Consider the following 26179-nt stretch of genomic DNA (forward strand, 5'->3'; position numbering starts at 1 on the left):
CAGAGTACTACTCTGCTTTCAAAATAACAAAATCTTGATTGAAGTGAAATAAATCCAATATTCTTCAGACACCAAAAAACTTCACCTCCTCCATGCATCAGAGGCAAAGAGAATGACTGGGGGTTGTGGGTAAGGGAGAGATACTTAACAGTTTATCTGTGGTGCTCTTTTCCTCCTCCTGCTGCCCAGGAGTGATATTCCCAACAGTAATTAAGATGAACCCGTTGACTCGCCATATCTTAGGAAGAAATCTACTGCTTATTTTAAATTAAGAATAAGTGTTACAGCATTGTATTTTTATTATGCACTTGTTGATTATGAAATTCTACAATATTTAATGGTCCTTTAAGTAGGAATTTTGTGGTGTGTAAACAAAAATTTTCTTTCAGTAAACCCTTCTCCTGAGAGCATAAAAGGGTCATGGAACACTTTGAGATTGTAATAAAAAAATGCAGTAGTCTTTCATTATTTATTTTGCCTCCTTTCTCTACAATTTAACTCTAAAACTGTAAGTTTTCCAATGAGAATTAGAAGTGCACACTGCAGCCTTCACACGCCTAACCATTCTACATAGTTGTCCCTTATTGGTCCGAGCAGGGGAAAGTTGATAAGACACAACAAAACAATATAGGTTATGCTAACAAAATGGAAGTGGCAAGCTTTTTCTACTTCCTTAATAAGTCTGCATTGGTCCTTCTAAATAAAGCAAGCTGTGTGGGGAGTTTGGCCTTTAAAAAAAAAGTTACAACAAACCAAGAGATGATCTATTTGGAAATCTTTCACACGTAGCCTGTGTGTTAATTTATTGTAACACTGCACAATTTACAAGATGTTTTTTTAAGGTTCATCTTTCTCTTTTTTTTTTTTTTTTTTTTAATTCTTTATTAATCTTTATTCAGAACTTTTCCAAACATATAACAATGAATACATAAGGCAGGTGAACCACAGTTCAGCACATTTACACTTAGGTCAATCAATCAGTTCCAGAAGAGATGTCATAGGTAAATCCTCAGCTAAGGTTCATCTTTTTTATGGGTTCTGTAGTGTGCAATCAAATATGCTCTTTGAGAGAAACCTTTTCCACATTCCTGGCAAACATACGCCCTCTGTTCTGTATGCGTTTTGTAGTGTGAATTTAGATAAGCTTTTTGAGAAAAACCTTTTCCACATTCCTGACAAACAAAGGGCTTCTCTGCTGAATGGGTTCTGACATGTGAAATCAAACTTGATTTTGAAGCGAAGCCTATTCCGCATTGCTGACACACATAGGGCTTCTCTCCTGTATGGGTTCTGTAGTGTTCATTTAAAGTAAACTTTCGAGAAAAGCTTTTCCCACATATCTGACAAACAAAGGGCCTCTCTCCTGTATGGGATCTGTGATGTAAAAACAAACTTGATCTTGCAGTAAAACCTTTTCCACACTGCTGACACACAAAGGGCTTTGCACCTGTATGTGTTTTTTCATGTTTATCTAAACTACGCTTTCGATCAAAACCTTTTCCACATTTGTTGCAAACATACAAGTTGTTTTCTGCATGAGTGTTAAAATGTTCAACAAGCTGCAATCTGGAAAAGAAGCCTTCCCTACATATATAACAGGTAAATGGCATCGCTGCTGAATTTGATTCTATGACGCTGCTAAATTTTGCACAGCTTGTTGATCTGTTCAAATTAACTGCCCCAGTAGCATAAGGTGTATCATTATTAAATTTTGCACAGTTTGCTGATTTGTCCACATTAACAGCTACTGTAGTACAAGGTGTATCTTTAGCATTTTTCAAAATGCTCTGAGTCAAACTGCAAAGGTTCTGCTCATATTGATAGAAATCTGAAACAAATGCAACATTTTCTCTCTCATGTAACGATTTGCCAAGTGAGTCTATATCCAAAAGCTCTTCTTTAACTTGCTGAATAGTATAACTGCTATTATTTTTCTCTGTTGTCATTGACTGACAGATTGTTGTGTTGGAATCTTCAGTTACATCGTTCTTTGACTGACAGACTGCCATGTTGGTTTCTTCAATAACATCCTTCTTATATTCACCTGTTTAGAATCATGAATTGAAAGATAATAGTATTTTAAAATATAAATCAAACAAGTAGCAATAGATAGATTATTAAATTGAGATGAAACTGCTTGCAAATAAAACAATCATTCAAATAAATAATTACAAATAGATTAGTGCTGCAGACAGAGAGAGCAATTGCTTTTGGAAATTGGTATATCTAAATAATTAATAATGCTTAAAGGGGCAGTAAACCTAAACAATGTTATATAATTCTGCACATAGTGCAGAATTATATAACATTAATTTAGTGCCAACTTTGTAGAATTATATAACATTAATTTAGTGCCAAATTTATACTTCAAAGTATTTGAAAGACTTTTAATGCCAAAGTAGAAATTTGTAGAACGCTGCTCCTGGCTCTACTGAGCGGGTCTGGTCTTTTCAGAAGCGCATCGCGGCACGCTGCCTAGTCACAGCCGGCCTGATCACACCATTAAACTCAATGTAGCTCGCTCCCGCTACCAGACCAGGGCAGGAGCCAGCTACAGTGAGTTTAATGGCACGTTCGGGCCGGCTGTTACTAGACAGAGTGCCGCGATGCGCTTCTGAAAAGACCAGACCTGCTCAGTAGAGCCAGGAGAAGCGTTCTACAAATTTCTACTTTAGCACTAAAAATCTTTCAAATACTTTGAAGTATAAAGTTGGCACTAAATTAATGTTATATAGTTCTGCACTATGTGCAGAATTATATAACATTATTGTTTAGGTTTACTGCCCCTTTAACCCCTTCACTTCTGGGACTTTCAGAGAAAAACTTGTCCAAAATACTGGAGAATGTTTAGCATTTTTGCTATCACTCCATCTAAACAGAAATAGAGCCTTGTTTTTTTTTTACCTATCAAAACTGTATATTTTTTTTTAAGTAGACAACCCAAGGTATTGATATAGGCCCATTACGGTATATTTCATGCCACCATTTCACTGCCAAATGCGATCATATAAATTGTAACTTTTTCACAAACTTTGGGTTTCTCACTGAAATTATTTACATACCACTTGTGCAATCATTGCAGAAATTATTGGTAAAGCTTCTCTGGGATCCCCTTTGTTCAGAAATAGCAGACATACATGTCTTTGCCATTGTTTTTTTATTATAAGAAGGCCGCTAATTGCAGCTGCGCATCATAGTTCTATGATTCCCAACAGTGAAGGAGTTAATCAGGTACCTAGTAAGGTTAATTTTAGCTTTAGTGTAGAAATTACCCATCCCACCTGACACCTTCCACCCCTGATGCCGCCAAAACAGTTTACTTCCCTCCCTCACCCCCACTGGTCACCACCATTTTAGGTACTGGCAGACAGTCTGCCAATATTAAGATTTAAGGCAATTTTCTTTTTTTAATTAATGCTCCAACCTCCCTGATCCCTCCCAAACAGCTCTCTAACCCTCCCACCTCTAACTAGTGTCTGGCAGTTGTAGGTACCTATAAAACTAGTGTACTGGTCCCCCCCTCCATCGATCGTTGGTTAGGGACCCCCCACCCCCCTCTTTTTTCTGTAGCATAGATTCTTATCCCTCCCTCTCCCTTTATTTGTATTTTCTGTAGTGTAGGGCCATCTCACTCCCTCCCCCTCCACTCCTGGACAGCCCACCCACCTCCCAGATTCCCTCCCATACCTCCCGCCGGCAATGCAGATGATTATTACAGACTGTGACACACACAGTATCACCGTCTGTTACGATCTGGCATCTGTCTTCATATGGAACTGAAGCACCGATCAAGCTCCGGTTCCTAATGCAGGCAGATGTCATGAGCTCAGGAACTCCAGCTCTTGGCTTTAACTTAACAGCGGAGACTGCTGGAGCTTCCTGCAGCTCCAATGTATATATACGTCAGGCCGAGCGGTACTATGAGCAAAGTACCGCCTTTTGCAAAGGCGTTTGATACAGTGCCACATGAGAGATTAATGCACAAAATTAAGGGACAAGGAATAGATTAAAATGTTAGCTCATGGATAAATAACTGGATAAAAGATAGGGAGGAACGAGTAGTAGTGAATGGATCATACTCAGATTGGACAAAGGTAATCAGTGGAGTCCCCCAGGGATCAGTACTGGGCCCTGTTCTTTTTAATATTTTTATAAATGACTTGGAGCAAGGATTAAATAGCGACATCTCTATTTTTGCAGATGATACTAAGTTAAGTAAGGTAATTAGGTCAGAGCAGGATGAACTTTCCTTACAAAGGGATCTGCAAAAAAGTATGGGCAGGTAAATGGAAAATGAGATTTAATACGGGGAAATGCAAGGTTCTACATTTTCGAAGTAAAAATAAGCAGGCAATGTATTATTTAAATGGTACAAGACTTAGCCAAACAGAGGAGGAAAAGGGATTTGGGAGAAGTAATAGATAACAAGTTAAAGATGGGATCACAATGCAGGGCAGCGGCTTCAAAGGATAATAAGATACTAACATGTATTAAAAGAGGCATTGATTCAAGGGACGAAAAGCATAATTCTGTCACTATATAAATCCCTGGTAAGGCCTCACCTTGAGTATGGAATGCAGTTCTGGGGACTGATCTCAAAAAAACACATTGCAGAACTAGAAAAAGTTCAGAGAAGGGCCACAAAGCTAATAAGGGGAATGGAGAATTTAAGCTTTGAGGAGAGGCTAGCCAAAATGGGTCTGTTTTCTCTAGAAAAAAGGTGCTTGAGAGGTGACATGATTACTTTATATAAATATATTCAAGGCCCATATAGAGAGATGGCAGAAGCTCTGTCTATTCCAAGAAAATTGTTTGTGATAAGAGGTCACAATTTAAGGTTGGAGGAAAGGAGAATTAATCTCCTGCAACGTTTTTTCACTGTAAGCAATAAAATTGTGGAACTCATTACCAAAGGAGGCAATGAATACCCTAGATACATTTAAAAATAGTTTGGATACATTTCTGGCTAGAAACAGAATTCATGGATATGATTGATTGCATTAAATTGGTCACCTTTTAGTCAATTAGTCTTATCATTTAAGCTCAACTGGAGCTTTTTTGTAAATACCTCCCTCACTTCCCTCATCCCCAGTCATTCTGCCAAGGGAACAAGGAACAGTAGGAGAAATATTAGGGTATAAATGGTGCCAGAAGATTAATTAAATTTAGATCCACCCATCGGAGATACGGGCGGGAGCCGTGGACTCTCCTTCCCTCAAAGGAAATTAAATTATCAGGTAAGCATAATTTATGTTTTCCATCTAAAAGGGGAGGAGAGTCCACGGCTTCATTCATTACTGTTGGTAACATATACCCAAGCTCTAGACACTGAATGAAACCGGGAGCGCAAAAGGCGGACCCTAATCTGAGGGCACCACAGTCTGCAAAATCTTTCTGCCAAAAACAGCTTCCGCAGAAGCAAAAACGTCAAATTTGTAAAACTTTGTAAAAGTGTGTAAGGAGGACCAGGTAGAAGGCCTTACAAATTTGCTCCATAGAGGCCTCATTCTTGAAGGCCCAAGACAAAGCCACAGATCTAGTTGAATGAGTCGTGATCCTCTAAGGAGGCTTATGTCCCGCTGTCTCATAGGCCAAGCGAATCAAGCTCCTCAACCAAAAGGACAAAGTAGTAGAAGAGGCTTTCTGCCCCTTGCGCTTCCTTGAATACACCACAAAAAGAGATGCAGACTGTCGGAAATCTTTTGTAGCCTGAAGATAGAACTTTAAGGCACAAACCACATTCAGGTTATGAAGTAACCTCTCCTTAGAAAAAGAAGGATTGGGACACAAGGAAGGAACAACTATTTCCTGATTGATGTTATGGTTAGACATCACCTTGGGAAGAAATCCCAAACCAGTGTGAAGCACAGCCTTATCCGCATGAAAAACCAGATAAGAAAGCTCACATTGCAAGGCAGCCAGTTCAGATACTCTGTGTGCCGATGCAATGGCCAACAGGAAGAGAACCTTCCAGGACAGAATCTTAATGTCAATGGAATGCATAGGCTCAAACTGAACCCTCTGCAATACGACCAAGTTTAAGCTCCACGGGGGAGCAGACTATCTAAAGACAGGCCTGATTCTAAACAGAGCCTGAACAAAAGATTGAATGTCAGGGAGCTCAGTGAGTCTCCTATGCAACAAGAATGATAATGCCGAAATCTGTCCCTTTAAGGAACTGGCGGCAAGACCCTTCTCCAAACCCTCCTGGAGAAAGGACAGAGTCCTGGATACCTTCACCTTATGCCAAGGATATCCATGCTTCTCTCACCAGGACAAGTAAGTCCTCCACACCTTATGGTAGATGCAACGAGTGACCGGCTTCCTTGCCTGAATTAGCGTATCTATCACACTTTCAGAAAAGCCTCTCTTGGCCAAGACTAGGCGTTCAATCTCCACACAGTCAGCCTAAGAGAATCGAGATTTTGATGTTGAAAAGGACCCTGTTCCAGCAGATCCCTGCGACAGGGTAACCTCCACGGTGGAGAGGATGACATCTCCACCAGATCCGCAAACCACGTCCTCCGCGGACACGATGGAGCAATCAGAATGGCTGAAGCTCGCTCCTGTTTGATGCGTGCCACTACACGAGGTAGAAGTGGTAACGGTGGAAAAATTATTTTTAAAGTCAAATATAGGCACAGTATCAATGAGTAAAGATAGGATAGAGGAGGTAATGTGTATAGCCTCGGTGCTGCCCCTTTAAATTAATATCAAAAAATAGGAAAAGGAAATGGGAGAGTATAGAGGGGATATTAAGCACTCTTACACCTATCGCTTGTAATAAGCTGTAAAATTACAGCATGAAATATCTGCTAGCGAATAATAAATGTATATACTGGTATTAAAACCTATAATCTTTAATAAGGAATTTATTAAAAAATTAATGACTAAGGTGATAAACATCACCTATCATTACCCACACAGATATATTACCTAAAGGTGCACCACAATTACTGCACTGCTGCTATCATGTCACCCCCCTGTATTCCTGGCCGATATAAGGAACCGTCGGCTTCAGGTGTTAGGGGTAGCATGAGGCAACAGTTAATGCAGCAAAAATAATTCTAAGTGGTATAAGTTGAGTAATAAAAGTAGTTTAAAAACAAGTTGAACTACACAAACATGTTTCAGCTGTTGCACAGCCTTTCTCAAAGTGATTCAGCAAGTGAACTGACAAACCTGATTCGGGATTTGATTTGGGAAGAAAGTTTCTTCGGATCCGGTGGCTATGGTGCAAACCTTGTACTCTATAAAAGATATATTGATGACCTTATAATAATTTGGAAAGGGCCAGAAACTGATCTAATTACAATGTTTGAAAAAATAAACCAAAATAATTTTGGTCTACATTTCACACATAACCAAAGTAAAGAGTCAATTACATTGAGAAAATTATGGTACTGGGTAATAAAATAGAGACTAAAACACATTTAAAAAAAGTTGACTGTAACAACTATCTGCATGCCAAAAGTTGTCATCTGGATGCCTGGAAGGACAATATACCAATAGGGCAGTGTCTAAGAGTACGAAAAAACTGTTCTAGGATGACAGATTTTGAGGACCAGGCAGGAACACTAATTGAAAGATTCAACTCAAGAGGTTACAATACAACACATACCAAAAAAGCATTAGAAAGGGAAAAAAATACTAATAGGGAATCACTACTAGTATACAAAGAAAAAACAAATACAGACGAAAACATAATAAAAATTCCTTTTATTACTGATTACCACACTGACCATAATATGGTGAAAAAAAATTATAAAAAGGCACTGGCACCTCATTAAGGAGGATAATATCCTGGGAGAAAAAATAACAGATAATCCCAGCTTTGTATTTAAAAAAGCAAGTAACCTAAAATCAGCCCTTGCACCCAGTGCATTAGGAAAATCCAAAAACAAAAAACTAATACAAAAAGATCTTCATGGACAGAAGCTAACAGGTTTTTTTCCATGTTACTCATGTAAATCATGTAGACACAGTAATAAATCCAATAAAATACAGATAGGAGGTCCTGATAATATCATATTAATTAAAGAACTTATAAGATGCTCACATAAAGGTATCATTTATGTCCTAAAATGCACTTACAATCTTTTCTATTTTGGAGAAACTAAGAGAACTCTGAGAGATAGAATCAGGGAACATCTTAATAATATAGAGAACGAAACAGATGATACACATCTCTATAAACACTTTAAAACTATACATAAGGGTAATACTAAAGATTTGTCATACTGGGGCATATACAAAGTAGAAAAACACTGGAGAGGTGGGGATATTCAGAAAAAATTGCTTCTAAAAGAAGCAGAGTATATCTTTAAATATGATACGCTATTCCCCAAAGGCCTAAATTCAGAACTCGATATCTCACCATTTCTTCTTGACTAAATTCACTCCCAAACTAATGTAATTTCCGCACTCCTACACTTATTAGTATTTTTTAATATTTTTATTTTTCTCATCTTTTTATGTTTGGTCAATTTTTAATATCCAAATATGTTTGGTTATATTTATGCTAAGCTTGATGTTAATCTAATGGGGCAATGTATTAAGAGGCTGGTGCACTAAAACAAACTATACCACCTTAACTATGAGTTCACGATGAACCAATGGAAAACAGGATACACCTATTAAAGAGAGGAGTTAAACAGTCTAAATCATTCTTGATAAAGCTCCTGGAGGGAGTGAAACGCGTAGAAGCAAAAGACTGTATACCAGACTCCACGATTCTTTGAGCCGATTGAACCAACCCGGGTTGATCTTTACTGTAGGATACCAACGACAAGTGTTATCGGAACCTGCGTGCAAATAGCACTAAGGGCAGGTGAATTCATCTCCACTATATAAATCTCCATTGACCGGTACTTAAGTACAAAGTATTGGATACAAGAAGAAACATTGTACACTAACGATCAGCTAAGCAGTGATTGGCAGGCGCAAGTCGAGCCCCCATACATCGGGTGTGACGTCAGACGCTAACAACACGAGGATACTGCCAGAAGAACTGAGCCACAGGACGCACAGGATACCCTGTTGTTGCTCACGCACACGATAAGGTACAAATTTGTTTGGGAGTTACAAGCTGTCATTTTAAGGCTAACATCAGTATACGATTACTGGACATCCTTTTGGTTCATACATATGGACATGAAAATTATCTCTGAATGTACGCTGTGAAAAAAATACAGCCAAAGGATTGACTTAATCCGGTATAGAGACATAACTTTATAAAATTCTCCTTTTATGCACAGCCCTATTTCAAGCTCCACCTTACACACTAAAAGTTTATCAAGCTGTTATGTGTTATTTCAAATTGTTGTTTTAAACAGATGTTGTTTTAAACAGATGTCAATTTTATGAACTCTGAATAATTCATGAGAGATTTTTAGTAATTGCTCAGTCACATACTAATAGATTTCTTGTGACCGATAAAAAATACTAATAAGCAGCAACTAATATTTCTCATGAAGTACTAATGAGTACTACTTTTATGTGTAACCAAATTGTGCTAGAGACGTCTCTAAATTTTAAATTTTAAAAACTATTGTTTTAAAATAAATTACCCTACCTTGTTAGAAGCTTTCTTGATTTATTTTTAACACCTAACTACTAGTGATTTATTTTTAACACCTAACTACTAGACATTTATCACGGATATTTATCACAAATTGTAAATATTTTCACACAAGTATCTTCAGCTATTAGCGCCCTTACAAAATCTTTTTTCACGGCTAACTATTCTTTAGATTGAAGGATCTAAAACACTGTAAGGGGTTTGATACTTTATTTAAACCAGCGCACTATTTCCCAACACTTTTTCACAAACCTGATTCTCTGCCAGGTGCTGCCTTTTAAACCCCTAGGTAAGGAGATGCTAAACCAATCAGCTGAAGGCTGTAGTGCACGCCTCTAGGATAACCTATCAGTGTCCTCAGTTTATCTGAGTATTAGTTGTGGTTGGTAGCATTCTCCTAATTGGATGAAAATCGTCACAGTCTATTCCTCTCATAAATTACTATTCAGTACACACCTCTGAAAAAAACAAAAAAAACAAACAAAAAAAAAAAAACACAAAACGGACTATTATTTTAAGTCTTCATTCAATGATATGTACTCCTATGTAATCATAACCTTTACTATTTGTTGACATATATTCCATGGCATCTGAAAAACTGCTGTTAGTATAGAATATACCATTTCAGCTACTAATACCAATGAATACATTATGGATATATTATCCTTACCTATGTATTTGTCAGTTATTGAAATCATAGAGGGCTTCATATCTTTCCAAATTGGGTCAGTGTGTTGATTATGTGATATAGTCAGATCTGTATAATTTTAATCATCCTGGGGATACGCATGAATATTTGAATAAATAATAATTATAAATATATAGGAAGTATGCACCATATGAATTTATAGCTTCATGAGCGAAAGTGATATGAAATGTATGTGAGATGTACAAGTTACCTTACTCAATTCACTCTACATTATTATAGCTGCATGAAGTGGCTCTTACAGTCAAATTTATTATGTGTTTAACACGCTCAGATAGGGACTTTTTTAATCTTGTCAATTCTAAGCATTGTACACTTTTCATGGCATAATGGAAAGTCAATTTGGGGTGCATATCCTATATTAAGGGTTTACTATCTACTAAATCATGATATGTATATCATCATAAATTTCTCTTCCCAGAGTTATCCTAATTGCATATTCTCAATTACGGATTAAAAAATAATAATAAGATGATGCATTGATACAATATACAGTGGAAAACAACTATCATTCTGGATTAATATATACAATCCCATATTAATGTCAGATGGGCTTAGCTATTCATCCACCAATGTAGTAATGTTTATATCATAGTGGGTCCCCTGTGTATAATTCACCCATATTACTCGCATATGGAAATGAATATTTGCCCACATATATAGTAATATGTTCAGGTATAAGTCCACTATGTAATAAATATCTTAGATTAGTAGTTTACAAATAAACCCAGAAATTATTATTTTCATTCATGCCGTGGGGCATCACAGAGTTTAATTTAAAAATCCATCTGGCTTCTTTTTGGAGTAATATTTGTTCGATGTTCCCTCCTCTAATCCCAGGTTTAGCAGTCTCTAATCCCCAGCATTTGAAAGACTTAGTGTTGCCATTATGGTGTTGTAGGAAGTGTCTCGCTACACTGGTTAATTTCTTGCCTCTCTCTAGAGTCTTACTGGCAGATCTAATATTGCTCATGTGCTCTATCATTCTTGTGCTGAGGCATCTGGTCGTCATTCCTACGTAAATTAAATTACATTTGCACGATACACAGAATATAACATTGGTGCTTTTGCAGTTAATATGACTGTTGATTATCCATTTTTTATGGAATCTGTCAAATATAAACTTCTTTTTTATCATATGTGGGCATACACTACAATCTCCACAAGCGATTGATCCTTTATATAAGGGTTTAGCATCTCCTTACCTAGGGGTTTAAAAGGCAGCACCTGGCAGAGAATCAGGTTTGTCAGGTCACTTGCTGAATCACATTGAGAAAGGCTGTGCAACAGCTGAAACATGTTTGTGTAGTTCAACTTGTTTTTAAACTACTTTTATTACTCAACTTATACCACTTATAATTATTTTGCTGCATTAACTGTTGCCTCATGCTACCACTGACATCTGAAGCCGACGGTTCCTGATATCGGCCAGGAATACAGGGGGGTGACATGATAACAGCAGTGCAGTAATTTTGGTGTACCTTTAGGTAATATATCTGTGTGGGTAATGATAGGTGATGTTTATCACCTTAGTCATTAATTTTTTAATAAATTCCTTAATAAAGATTATAGGTTTTAATACCAGTATATACATTTATTATTCGCTAGCAGATATTTCATGCTGTGATTTTACAGCTTATTACAAGCGATAGGTGTAAGAGTGCTTAATATCCCCTCTATACTCTCCCATTTCCTTTTCCTATTTTTTTATATTAACGGTGGAAAAATGTAAGCTAGGCTGAACCCCCAAGGCACCGCCAAGGCATGTTATCAGCTCTGTCTAGGGATCCCTGGACCTCGACCCGTATTGGGGTAGCTTGCAATTGAGTCTGGACGCCATGAGATCTATCTACGGCGATCCCCACCTGAGACAAATCTCCGCAAACACTTCGGGGTGGAGAGATCATTCCCCCAGATGGAAGGATTGCCTGCTGAGAAAATCTGCTTCCCAGTTGTCCACACCTGGAATGTGAATCGCTGAGAGCGAGCAGCTGTACGACTCCGCCCACTCCAAGATCCGAGACACCTCCCTCATGGCTAGGGAACTCCTCGTTACCCTCTGATGGTTGATATAAGCCACCGAAATAATGTTGTCGGTCTGGAATCTGATGAAGCTGAACGACCCCAGAGGAGGCCATGCCTTCAGAGCATTGTAGATTGCTCGGAGTTCCAGAATATTTATCAGAAGGAGACTCCTCCCGTGTCCATTTTTCTTGTGCCATCCTGGCACCCCAAACAGCTCCCCATCCTGCCAGACTTGCATCCGTGGTCACAATCTCCCAGGACGGTCTCCAGAAGGATGTCCCCATGTACAGTTGCTCCGGACGGATCCACCAAGAGAGGGAGATCCGAGTCCGAGCATCCATGGATATCTGCTGTGATAGATCTGAATGATCGTCGTTCCACTGTCTCAACATGCACAATTGAAGAGGTCTGAGATGGAACCTGGCAAATGGAATCACGTCTATGCTGGAAACCATGAGTCCGATCACCTCCATACACCTCCATACACTGAGCCACCAAGGGGCTTGAGGAGGACTGAAGGGCAAGACAAGAGAACGCAATTTTTCTGCGTCAATGGTCTGTGAGAAATATCTTTATGGACAGAGTCTATTATCGTGCCCAGGAACTCCACCCTGTTGCTAGGAAAGGAACCCTCGAATGATCCTCTGCAAAACTGAGCGACCGCGCCTGGACTAGGATGTCGTCCACATAGGATAGCCTCTGGCTCTGGCCACTGCAAGTAGCGCCCCAGAACCTTTGTGAAGACTCTCTGGGCCGTTACCAGACCAAAGGGGAGGGCCACAAACTGGAAGTGTTGGTCCAGAAACGCAAATCTTAGGAAATTGAAGTGGTCCCTGTGAATTGGCACATGAAGGTAAGCGTCATTCTAGTCTATAGTTGTAATGAACTGTCCCTCTTGAACTAGGTGCAGAATAAATCTGATCGTTTCCATTTTGAACGATGTAACACTCAGAAACTTGTTTAAACACTTTATGTCCAGAATCGAGCGGATCATGCCCTCCTTCTTTGGAACCACAAAAATATTTGAATAGTACCCTAGACCCCTTTCTGCTTGGGGTACTGGTACAATAACGCCGAGAGGGGAGAGATCCCTGACAACACTCTAGAAAGTCATACATCCAAAGCACTCCAGCCACCAGAAGAAATCTTTGTTTAAAAGACCTTTATTTTCATTAGTTGGGCCCAAAAGTTTACAGGAACAACGTTTCAAACCTACAATAGGCTCTTAGTCATGTACACTGATTGCATACAGGTTTGTACCTTTTATACCCTCACCTGGATAATACAGAGTTCTAGGTAACATTATAGTGACATCTGCTGGAAACATATTAGTATTGCATCTTTCAACTTCAATATTAACCCTTAATGTACCAAACTCTAAAAAGTTAAAAACATAGATAAAGTAAAACCATTATATACAAAATAAATATTTTTAAAAGAAACCAGAATATAACACAACAGATATATGTCATTTTACAAAAAGAGATTCCAATCAAAATCTTTATTAAGACCCTTCGGTATCATAGTGTCCAATTTATTTATCCAATACATCTCCCTTATTTTTAGAAGTTGTCACCTCCTCTCTGTCACCTCCTCTCCTAGGGACAGCCACTTGTTCGATAACTTGAACCCGAAGCTGGCTGATGTTATGTCCCCTGGAGAGGAAGTGAGAGGAAACAGGCGCTTCTTTATTTTTGCATCTGTTTAACTTATGTTCCGTAAGTCTATCTCTGGCCTCTCTACAGGTCTCGGGGGTCAGATGTACTCCAAAGGTGCAGTTGGTTACATTGTATCCTCAATTATCCAAAGGGTAATCGTAAAGTATTTCTCAGCACAAACTAAGTTTAATCTACTATTGGCTGCAAAATAAAAAGGAGACTCTCTAAGAACATTTCTGTTACAAAATCGAAACAACTGATTGAAACAATATTGCCGTTAGGAGTTGTTTTATCAGCAACATTGCAAGATTGCTATTTTGTTACACAGACTGTAACCCATTTATCCATTTGGGAACTCTTAATTGCATATTTGGGTATTTAATTAAAAAAAGACTAAATTAAGAGACTTACCTGGGCTCTCTCACACGTCACTTAAATCAATTTATATCATTTTTTATATCATTTGCAATTTTATGTGTAAAATGATTTTATCAATTCATTTTGTATGTTAATAGTAAATATAAAGCAATTTTAATCAATTTTTAGTTTTTTATTCCATTCATATTTTAGATCGGGAAACACCAATATTATCGCTACCCATAGTCCATCCAAGGTTTTCAGATTATTGAGAATATTTGTATCCTACCCATAATAGGGAGTATTTTTTTATTATATCGTATCATTTATAAATTTAGTTAGACAGCGACTTTTAAGTTCTAATTTATAGCCCTAGCTTTTTTCATCTGCGGTATTGATATTGTCCTCAAGTTATAGCCTTCCTTTTTATATTTACAGAATTGATATTATCCTCAATTTATATGTTATTTATCTTAATCATTTCTTAATAATTTTTACTCTGTCTCTTAGGTTTTAGCAGTTTTTAGCTTTTATTAGCGCCACTCTCAAAATACTTTTTATCTAATTATTCTCGTTGACCAGGAAGGGGGTCGATAGAGAGACGCCAAAGTGTTTTAAGTCCAAGCGCTGTTTATATATTCCTAATATATCTCTCTACAGGTCTCGCCAATGTAAATGAAACCACACAGACATTTGATTAGATAGATAACAAAGGTTGATAACAAATCATTGATCCACAGTGGCTATAATTCAGGTATGGGTAACAACCAGTTTTGGTACTCCCTATGGTTTCTTGTATAGTTTTCTTATTACTTCCAATATCTGAATGGACCAATTGAGATTTTTATTTCTCTTAAATGCTGTCATGGGCATATTTTTAAAAGCTTCTATTTGTGGATTACAGTCCCTAATTATATGCCAATACTTTCTCACAATCTGATTAATATACAAATATACAAAAAACCATAGGGAGTACCAAAACTGGTTGTTACCCATGCCTGAATTGTAGCCACTGTAGATCTATGATTAGAGGGGAATTTTTCTTCCATCCGACCAATGGTAACAAATTTAAGATTAGAGAGTATCTTACTTGTAGATCAACATTTGTTATCTATCTAATCAAATGTCCGTGTGGTTTTATTTACATTGGCGAGACCTGTAAAGAGGCCAGAGATAGATTTACGGAACATAAGTCAAACATTAGACGCAAAAATAAAGAAGGGCCTGTTTCCTCTCCAGGGGACATAACATCAGTCAGCTTCGGTTTCAAGTTATCGAACAAGTGGTTGTCCCTAGGAGAGGAGGTGACAGGGAACACCTTCTAAAAATAAGGGTGATGTATTGGATAAATAAATTGGACACTATGATACCTAAGAGTCTTAATAAAGACTTTGATTGGAATCTCTTTTTGTAAAATTACATATATCTGTTGTGTTATATTCTGGTTTCTTTTAAAAATATATATTTTTTTTATAATGATTTTACTTTATGTTTTTAACTTTTTAGAGTTTGGTACATTAAGGGTTAATATTGAAGTTGAAAGATGCAATACCAATATGTTACCAGCAGATGTCACTATAATGTTATCTAGAACTCTGTATTACCCAGGTGAGGGTATAAAAGGTACAAACCTGTATGCAATCAGTGTACATGACTAAGAGCCTATTGTAGGTTCCAAACGTTGTTCCTGTAAACTTTTGGACCCAACTAATGAAAATAAAGGTCTTTTAAACAAAGATTTCTTCTGGTGGCTGGAGCGCTTTGAATGTATGACTATTTGGATTAACAAGATTTGGCAAATCTTACTCCGTGCCCCACAAACAGGTGTGCTGGTCTCTTTCCTTTTTTGATTTCAACACTCTAGAAAGGCCTCTCTTTTCCGGTCTTGAAAACAGGTTTGACAGGAGGAATCTGCCCCTGGGTGGATGGGATCTGAACCCTATCCTGTAACCCTGGGCGACAACCTCCAGAACCCAAGGGTCCTAAACGTCCTGTAACCAGGCTTCTGAAAAGTGAGATAATCTGCCCCCTACTTGGTCCGGGGACCGGTCGGGGGCCGCCCCTTCATGCCGATTTTGTCTCGGAGGGCTACTTGCTATGCTTAGACTTGTTCCAAGAATGAGCCGGTTTCCAAGTTCCCTTGGACTAGTCCGCTTTTGCGGCGGGCTGCTGGCGCTGGCCTTGTCCACACGAAAGGGACGAAAAGTAGATCCTTTAGCCTTAGCCTTCTTATCCTGCAGTAGGAAAGCTCCCTTGCCTCCCGTAACCGTGGATATGATCGAATCAAATCCTGGCCCGAACAGAATCTTTCCTTAAAAAGGCAGGGACAACAGCCTCGACTTAGAGGTCATACCTGCAGACCAAGACTTTAGCCACAGAGCCCTGCGAGCTAAAACTGAAAAACCTTAGCGTTCAGGCGAATAATTTGCATATTGGCATCACAGATGAAAGAATTGGCGACCTTTAACACCTTAAGCTTATCCTGTATTTCGTCGATGGAAGTCTGCCCCTCGACCATTTCACACAGGGATTCACATCAATATGTCGCAGCTCCAGAAACCGCGGCTGCTGCCAGCTGAAAAACAAACCCTGTGTGTTGAAACATCTTCCTTAACATGTGTTCCAACTTTTTATCCATGGGCTCTTTAAACGACAAACTATCCTCAAAGGGAATAGTTGTCCGCTTTGCGAGCGTGGAGATAGCACCATCCACCTTAGGGACAGTACCCCACAGCTCAAGCTGAGAGTCCAGAACGGGAAACAGTTTCTTAAAGGAAGAAGAAGGGGAAAAGGAAGAACCTAATCATTCCCATTTATTCTTAATAATATTAGCCATCTTAACAGGAACCGGGAAGGCCTGAGGCACCACCCTGTCCTCATATACCTTATCAAGCAGGTTCCTCCGGAAGCTTCGGTTCCGGAACCTCCAGAATAGCAAACACTTGCTTCAGCAAAAAGCGCAAATTCTCTATCCTAAACCTAAAGTCAGGCTCCTCCGCAGCCGGAGGTTTAGATGACACGGACTCCGACCCAGAAGGGGCTTCCTCCGAAGAGACGGAGTGGGCCTCGTCATCGTATAATGCCTCTGATATTTCCACAGGCGTAGACAACCCCTGGGCTGGGCCGCCATGATACGCCCTACACTTGCGCTTAGCAGAACGTGGTAAAGCATGGATCACTTTCGATACCGCCGTTTGCAGTTGATCCGCAAAATCTGACGGCCAACGAATCTCTCCCATAGGAGTAATGGTTGGACCCTGGGGCGCTGCATGTGCAATTGGGGATGAATGCAGGGAAAGCACCTCACGGGATGGGGAACCCTCAGAGGTGGATGGCTCAGTAGTACTAGACATCCATTTATTTTTAGATGTCCTAACTTTATTAAGGCATGTGGAACATAGTTGAGCAGGCTGTTCTACCAGAACCTCCTCACAATAAACACAGGAATGAGACCTTGTTAAAGAGTCAGAGTCCTCCCTAGCTTGTGCTGTTATTACGGACTAGATTAACTTAATAAATAGGCACCTTTATACCTCCAATGGCCGGGCACTCTCCACCTCCTATGACCCGGACTACAGAAACCGTTTCGTCTCCTGCGCCGCTGATCAACAGAGGAAGAGAGATGGCCACACCCGGTCACATGGAATGCCTGGCAGGACTGCCCCTGCCTAAAGAGAAAACGTGCCAAAAAAGGGCTGCGCAATACTACCGTAAGTCACCTGAAAGTTCCACACATTGCCAGAGCCTCATCTCGCACAAAACGTAGCAATGACACAATAAACAATATCATATATAAACCCCCCCTGTTCAATAATCCCCTTTCCAGGAATATTAACCCTTGATTCTTTAAAGATAAAAGGCGTCACACTGTGACCTTGTCTTCCGTGTTATCATTATGTAATAATAAATGAAACGATCTTACCAGAATCTACATAGTGGAAAAGGAACACGGCCCTTCAAGTGTGACACGTTAGTAGCTTCGCTCCTGACATGGACTTGAGTGTAAAAAGCAGGCAGCGAAACTCGTCAACGCTGATTGCTTGTGGAGCTGTTAATATGAATCGGGATGGTTTTGCAGAAAGACTCTCCCTGCATCTCCGGACTCTAACTTTCGCACAGGCTCTCACTGAGAGGCTGACAGGACTACTTAAAACTACAGTCCAATGCAAAGAGTACTACCCTCCATAAGAGACTACTCCGATCTTCGGTGCACTTCTCTGCCGTCCTCCTCTGACAAAAGGCAAAGAATGACTGGGGGATGAGGGAAGTGGGGGAGGTATTTAAGCCTTTGGCTGGGGTGTCTTTGCCTCCTCCTGGTGGCCAGGTTCTTAATTCCCAACAGTAATGAATGAAGCTGTGGACTCTCCTCCCCTTTAAATGGAATTGTAAGTTTCATATCCCTTTAATTTGCTTTATTCTCTTAGTATCCTTTGTCGAAGAAACCGCAATGCACATGGGTGAGTCAATAAGATAAGGTAGGTTTGTGTAGCCATCAATCAACAGTTCATATGCATACCTAGGTTTTCTTTTCAACAAAGTATACCAAAAGAAAGGAACAAATTAGATGATAGAAGTAAATTGGATCATTGTTTAAAAATGCATGCTCCCTCTAAATCAGAAAGAAAAGATGTGGGTTACATATCCCTTAATAAGTCACATACTTTACACAAAATGTAATGTGCACCCTATTAAAGACAGTATATGTGAATATGGTCAATTGTGGCTAGATAAGAGGATTCCAAAAGATGTTAATGCTAAATGTGTTGTACAAAAAGTAATCCAAAGAGATTTCTTATTTAAAAAAATTACCAATCTTAAGAGGCTCACCGGGCAGCTTCTTTAAGATATTCAACCTATTCTTTTTTCTATACCACACCAAAGTATTAAATATGACAAACTTCCTTACCAGAGGAAAGGCTACAAATGTGAAAAAATCCCTCAGATTATTTATAGAGCAATCTCAACTCAATGACCTCAGGGATAAACCTCATATTTCATATGGATCAAGTCAAATCTACCAAAGGTTGCAGGGCTCTGATAATCCCAGAAGACTGATCAACTTGGTGTATAGGTACAGACAGATACATATGTTACTCACACCCAGATGGAGTAAACTCAATTACTGAAATAATGATAGCTTGTATTAGAAGCATTTTTGCTAATATGTGTATACTTCAAATATCAAAGTCCATTGGAAGGCAGATACATGCAAAAGATAGGCTGTTAAGCAATTCATTTCAGGTAGCAGTATACACTGTGTCAGCAAAGTGCTGTGAGACATCCAAGAAAAAACTTCCTTGTTACCAAGTCGTTACTAGTAAAACATAACTTTTATTAAAAGTGTAGAATAAAAATTCACAGACCTGGAACTTGTCCAAAAGTACTGTGTACTGGTTACAAATTCCTCCGACCCCCATGGTGTGTCTGACGCGTTTTGCCGTAGCTTTATCGATGGTGACTGATAGTCTGACTAAAAACGCCAGCTTTTAAATATCGCTCAGATCACATGACCTCCAGCATGAAAACCGGAAGTTACGTGTCGGGGATATTTCTACCAATTAGAAAAAGTGGCAAGAAATGCTAAGCAGAAAACAAAACTTTGATACAAAATTTGTTTTAACTTCTTGCTGAACATTTTAGTCAAATGGAGAAAAAGCTTTCCGTTACTTGATGTTCATTGATACCTGCTTGAGGTTTTATGCTAAGTACCTTTACTATATAGTTACATTATAAAACTTTGCAGAATACTGTTAAAACCGACATTTTGTAAAACTTTAAAGGACTGTATCATATATTTTTATTTTATTTACTAAGATAATTCAATAAATCTAAAAAAGTGTTATATTTTAATATTAATACATGTATTAATAAATTATTTCCCCTTCTTCTACCATTTCAGAACTGATCACACTTCCCCCAAGGAACATATTTTGCCATTGAAGCGGAAATCCTGCATGTCTTTCCATGAATGAGTACAGTGATCTGCCAGACAGGGAGTCCCGGAGATGTCATTATGTGCAAAGAAACACATTCATTTTCAATTAATTAATTTTACCCACCTAGACGAGGTTTAGACATGGCCGTTTACATAGATCTATTGTAATTTGCTTTTGAATAAAAAGTAAGTCTAGGGGCTCCATGTACTAAGCCGTCAATTCATCCGTCATTGTAGACGCGGCTAAACTCGCCATTACTTGCCGCGGGCGAAATGGTGTCCGCTGTTGCTATGTACTAATAATCCCACAATAAATAGACACGTCTAGCCCGCCGCGAGCAGTGGCGGAATATTGATAAATTTGACGCCTCGCTCGCCGCGACTAAGCTGATGTACTTAACTTTCAGTTGAATTGTCTGGCCAATTGTTAACACGTGACATGCAAGGTGTCACGAACGTCATAGTAGTCGCGGGAATAGAATTTTGTTCCTATAAAAGTACAACTTTTGTAAACAACTTTATTATTGTTCCAAAATTTTGGGAGAGTGATTACAGAGCGTTATTTGTTGTGATCTTTATTTACAAATTCGATATGGCTTCATCTGGATCTGAAACCGCTTCAAAATCCAAGAATCCTCACTTTTCTCATCAGCAAAACGTTGTTTTGATTGACATGATTATTGACTCTTATGATTATTTGTTTGGATGTCGTGTCAAACAGACAAATTTTTCAAGGAGGAAGCAGATCTGGCAAAGGATCAGCGATGCTGTTAGTGCCTAGGGTCCAGGGACAAAAGGATGTCGATCAGCTGAAGAAGCGTTACGACGACATTAAACGTTTCGCAAAAGCTAAATTGGCCAGAGAAAAAAATTTGGCACGTGCTACCGGAGGTGGACCAGCATATGTGGCAGACATCAACGACTATGAGCAGAAGCTTGTTCAGCGTCTGGGACCAGAGATCATCACTGGCATAACGGATGATTGTGACAGTGATTTAAGAGGTAAATGTACAACATAATTGACGCAAAAATGTTTGTTAAATTATGATAGCTCATTGTCTCCAATATATATTTCTTAAAAATAAGTACAATGCTGATATTACTGCCTTTTATATATGTCTAGACTGGCGTCTAGAGTGACTTTCCTATTGTTTTGTACCTTGCCCGCCACCTAAAAGGTGGCGAGGCAAAAATAACGAGGTGGGGGCGGAGATTGACGCGAGCGGACAAATAGATTTTTTAGTACATTCGTTTTTGGCGAGTTGGTGGTCAAATGTCTCTAATTACAGTGAAAAATGGAGAGGTAGCGAGGTTTGGCAGATAAGTACGCTCGCAATTTTAAAGATGCGAGTTTTAACATAATTGACGGCTTTGTACATATCAGTTTGCGAGTTTTGACGCGAGATTTGTTGCGGGTAGCTCGCTGACTGCTTAGTACATGGAGCCCTAGCAGGATTTTTTTTCTTGTAATGTAAATTCCGAAATTATTTCAAGATGCTTAACAACTGATGAAAAGGAAGCTTATCCTTTAAAGATTCGCAGAGAGAGGTAGAATCATAATTAGGCAATTAAGTTAGATTAAAAGGTATTGATTTTGAAAAAGAAATAAAGATCAAAATGTTTATCACTAACCACAATGTTAGGAAGGAATGTTAAGGGGCACATAGAATGTATGTCACGTACAAATAAATATATGTTATAACACCTGTACCCAATTTCAGTCTTTGTCATGTTGACATTTCCTTGAACGGTTACAAAAACCTCAAAGACTATGATACATAGGACAGGAATAAAGAGTAAGCCCTGTATGCAGGGGTAAAGGAAATTTGCAAATGTGATCCCATAGGTAATTTTTTTTAGATAAAATTATAGTATAAACACATAGATAAGGTAGGATTAAGTCTCAATATAATATACAACACCTTAAAGAGACATTAAAGTCATATTTATATATGCATAATTTATATTGACAATTATGTTCTGCTTGCAAAATATATTACATATTTTTGAAAAATGTAATACATTTAAAAAAGAAATAAACAGATAACAGTCAGCAAATAAATATACTGTACATGATTTCAATATATTTTATCTCAGTGCACAGAGTACACCTGGTCAATAACCAGCAACTGCCCACTGTAGTATATATGTTTACCTGTGCAGATATTGTCACAGATGTCCTGCTCCATAGCTCCAGCCTCACGCTTTACACACAGCCCTGTTTCTTCATTTGTTAATACAATTATTTCATGATCTTCCCCTGTACACACAGCAGATAGATGTATCAGTCTACAGTAAACAAAATCAGTTGCAATTGTGCTACACTTAAAGGGACAGTCTACTCCAGAATGTTGATTGTTTAAAAAGATAGATAATCCCTTTATTACCTATCCCATGGTTTTGCAAAACCAACACTGATATATTAATATACGTTTTACCTCTGTGATTAACTTGTATCTAAGCCTCTGCAGACTGCCCCCTTATCTCAGTTCTTTTGACAGACATTCATTTTAGCCAATCAGTGCTGACTCTTAAATAACTCCACGGGAGTGAGCACAATGTTATCTATATGGCACACATGAACTAGCAGTGTCTAACTGTCAAAATGCACTGAGATAAGAGGCAGTTCAATGACTTAGAAATTAGCACATGAGCCTACCTAGGTTTAGCTTTCCACAAAGAATACCAAAAGACCAAAGCAAATTTGATGATAAAAGTAAATTGGAAAGTTCTTTAAAATTGGATTCCCTATCTGAAACATAAAAGTTTAATTTTGACTAGACTGTCCCTTTAAAGGGATATAAAACCCATACATTTATTTTGTGATTCAGAAAGAGCATACAATTTAAAAAAAAGATTTCCATTTTACTTCTATTATCAAATTTCTTTCGCTACAATGTTATTTTGTTAAAGGGATATGACACCCCAAATTCTTCCTTGATTTAGATAGAGCATGCAATTTTAAACAGCTATTTATAATTTTTTCTTTATTCTCTTGGTATCTTTTGTTTTGCTGAGAGGTGACTTTTTCACCTCTTAGCCAATAGCCGGGCAGGCTATCCGGCTTGACGCCTGGGGGAACGCACCGCTATTTGCTAAGAGGTGGAAGCGTCACCTTTTAGCAAAACAGGGTTTTGAGCAGCTCAGTGCAGCGAACGCTTGAAACACAGCTTTCTGCATGAAGTATTTTATACTTCATGACTGAAAGTCCCATTTATTTGTTCCAATGGTCAATCCTAGCGTTTCACAAATGCTAGGAATTTACCATCACTTTAAATCACTAGTTAGATTGATTTGATTTAAAGGAACATAATACGCAAATGTTGAAGCACTTGAAAGTGATGCAGCATAGCTATAAAAAGCTGACTAGAAAATATCACCTTAACATCTTTATGTAAAAAAGGAAGATATTTACCTCAAAATTTCCTAAGTATTCACACCACACTGTAATGAGACTTTAAGCTGCCAGTCAGGATGCTAGTCCCAGGACAAACTAAGGAGTGTGCATTTGGCATGTGCAGGCACAGTCATGTTATTTTCCTATTCAGTTTACGGAAGTTTAGTGTGAACAATGCAAGACCTCAGCTGATTGGCTATCGTGTTTTTTGTTTGTTTCCAACTTGCAGATTTACAGCAGCTCTGTTCATAGAGCACTTACTCTGGGGTGAGCTAAAGAAATTTTGAGGTAAAATAATGTCTTCCCTTTTTATATAGAGAAGCTCAGGTCATATTTTCCTGTCAGCTTTTTACAGTTATGTTGCATCACTTTCAAGTGATTTAGCATATGAGTATTACAGTTGTATGCAAAAGTTTAGGCACCCCTGACAATTTCCATGATTTTCATTTATAAATAATTGGGTGTTTGGATCAGCAATTTCATTTTGAACTATCAAATACCTGAAGGACACAGTAATATTTCAGTAGTGAAATGAGGTTTATTAGATTAACAGAAAATGTGCAATATTCATCCAAGTGAAATTAGATAGGTGCATAAATTTGGGCACCCCAACAGAAATATTGCATCAATATTTAGTAGAGCCTCCTTTAGCAGAAATAACAGGCTCTAGACGCTTCCTATAGCCAGTAATGAGTGTCTGGATTCTGGATGAAGGTATTTTGGACCATTCCTCCTTGCAAAACATTTCCAGTTCAGTTAGGTTTGATGGCTGCCGAGCATGGACAGCCCACTTCAAATCACCCCACAGATTTTCAATGATATTTAGGTCTGGGGACTGGGATGGCCATTACAGAACATTGTACTTGAGTAGATTTTGAGCAGTGTTTTGGGTTGTTGTCTTGTTGAAATATTCAGCACCGGCGTAACTTCAACTTTGTGACTGATTCCTCAACATTATTCTCAAGTATCTGCTGATATTGAGTGGAATCCATGCGACCCTCAACTTTCAAGATTCACAGTACCGGCACTGGCCACACAGCCCCACAGCATGATGGAACATCCACCAAATTTTACTGTGCGTAGCAAGTGTTTGTCTTGGAACACCGTGCTCTTTTGCTGCCATGCATAACGCCCCTTGTTATGACCAAATAACTCAATCTTTGTTTCATCAGTCCACAGCACCTTCTTCCAAAATGAAGCTGGCTTGTCCAAATGTGCGTTTGCATACCTCAAGCGACTCTGTTTGTGGCTTCTTCCGCATCACTCTCCCATACAGCTTCTCATTGTGCAAAGTGCGCTTAATTGTTGAACGGTGCACAGTGACATCATCTGCAGCAAGATGATGTTGTAGGTCTTTGAAAGTGGTCTGTGGGCTGTTTTTGACCATTCTCACCATCCTTTGCCTTTGCCTCTCCGATATTTTACTTGGCCTGCCACTTCTGACCTTAACAAGAACTGTGCCTGTGGTCTTCAATTTACTTACTATGTTCCTCACAGTGGACACTGACAGCTTAAATCTCTGCGATAGCTTTTTGTAGCCTTCCCCTAAACCATAATGTTGAACAATCTTTGTTTTCAGGTCATTTGAGAGTTGTTTTGAGGCTTCCATGTTGCCACTCTTCAGAGGAGAGTCAAAGAGAACAACAACTTGCAATTGGCCACCTTAAATACCTTTTCTCATGATCGGATGCACCTGTCTATGAAGTTCAAGGCTTAATGGGATCACCAAACCAATTGTGTGTTCTAATGAATGTAGTTATAGGTATTTATATCAACAAAATGACAAGGGTGCCCAAATGTATGCACCTGTCTAATTTCGTTTTGATGCAGATTGCACATTTTCTGTTAATCCAATAAACCTCATTTCACTACTGACATATTACTTTGTCCTTCAGTTATTTGATAGATTAAAATGAAATTGCAGATCCAAACACCCAATTATTTATAAATGAAAATCATGGAAATTGTCAGGGGTGCCTAAACTTTTGCATACAACTGTATGTCCCTTTTATCATAATTTACTGCATAAAAGGAAATTTATGCTTACCTGATAAATTGATGTCTTCTATGATACGACGAGTCCACCGATTCATCCTTTACTTGTGGGATATTATCCTCCTGCTAACAGGAAGTGGCAAAGAGCACCACAGCAGAGCTGTTTATATAGCTCCTCCCTTGACTCCACCCCCCAGTCATTCGACCGAAGGTATAGGAAGAAAATAGAGAAACTACAAGGTGCAGAGGTGACTGAAGTTTTAAATCAAAAATATAATCTGTCTTAAATTGACAGGGCGGGCCGTGGACTCGTCGTATCATAGAAGAAATCAATTTATCAGGTAAGCATAAATTTCCTTTTCTTCTATAAGATACGACGAGTCCACGGATTCATCCTTTACCTGTGGGATACAATACCAAAGCTACAGGACACGGATGAACGGGAGGGACAAGACAGATACCTAAACAGAAGGCACCACTGCTTGAAGAACCTTTCTCCCAAAAATAGCCCCTGAAGAAGCAAAAG

The 26179-nt window shown here is 38.7% G+C and overlaps 1 protein-coding gene across 1 annotated transcript in view; it reads right to left on the reverse strand.

Annotated features, from left to right (window-relative positions):
• Window positions 1–763: 763 nt before the first annotated feature.
• The window catches only part of LOC128646016 (zinc finger protein 615), a 53767-nt gene continuing 28351 nt past the window's right edge, over window positions 764–26179 (reverse strand). The window contains exons 7-8 of the mRNA XM_053699408.1: window positions 22417–22521; window positions 764–2044 (exon numbers count right to left, since the gene is read on the reverse strand). Coding sequence (XP_053555383.1) covers window positions 1014–2044; window positions 22417–22521 — 1136 coding nt within the window. The 3' untranslated portion in view covers window positions 764–1013. The remainder of the gene's footprint in view (window positions 2045–22416; window positions 22522–26179) is intronic.

Source organism: Bombina bombina, chromosome 1 (assembly GCF_027579735.1).
Source record: "Bombina bombina isolate aBomBom1 chromosome 1, aBomBom1.pri, whole genome shotgun sequence".
Taxonomy (NCBI): Eukaryota; Metazoa; Chordata; class Amphibia; order Anura; family Bombinatoridae; genus Bombina; species Bombina bombina.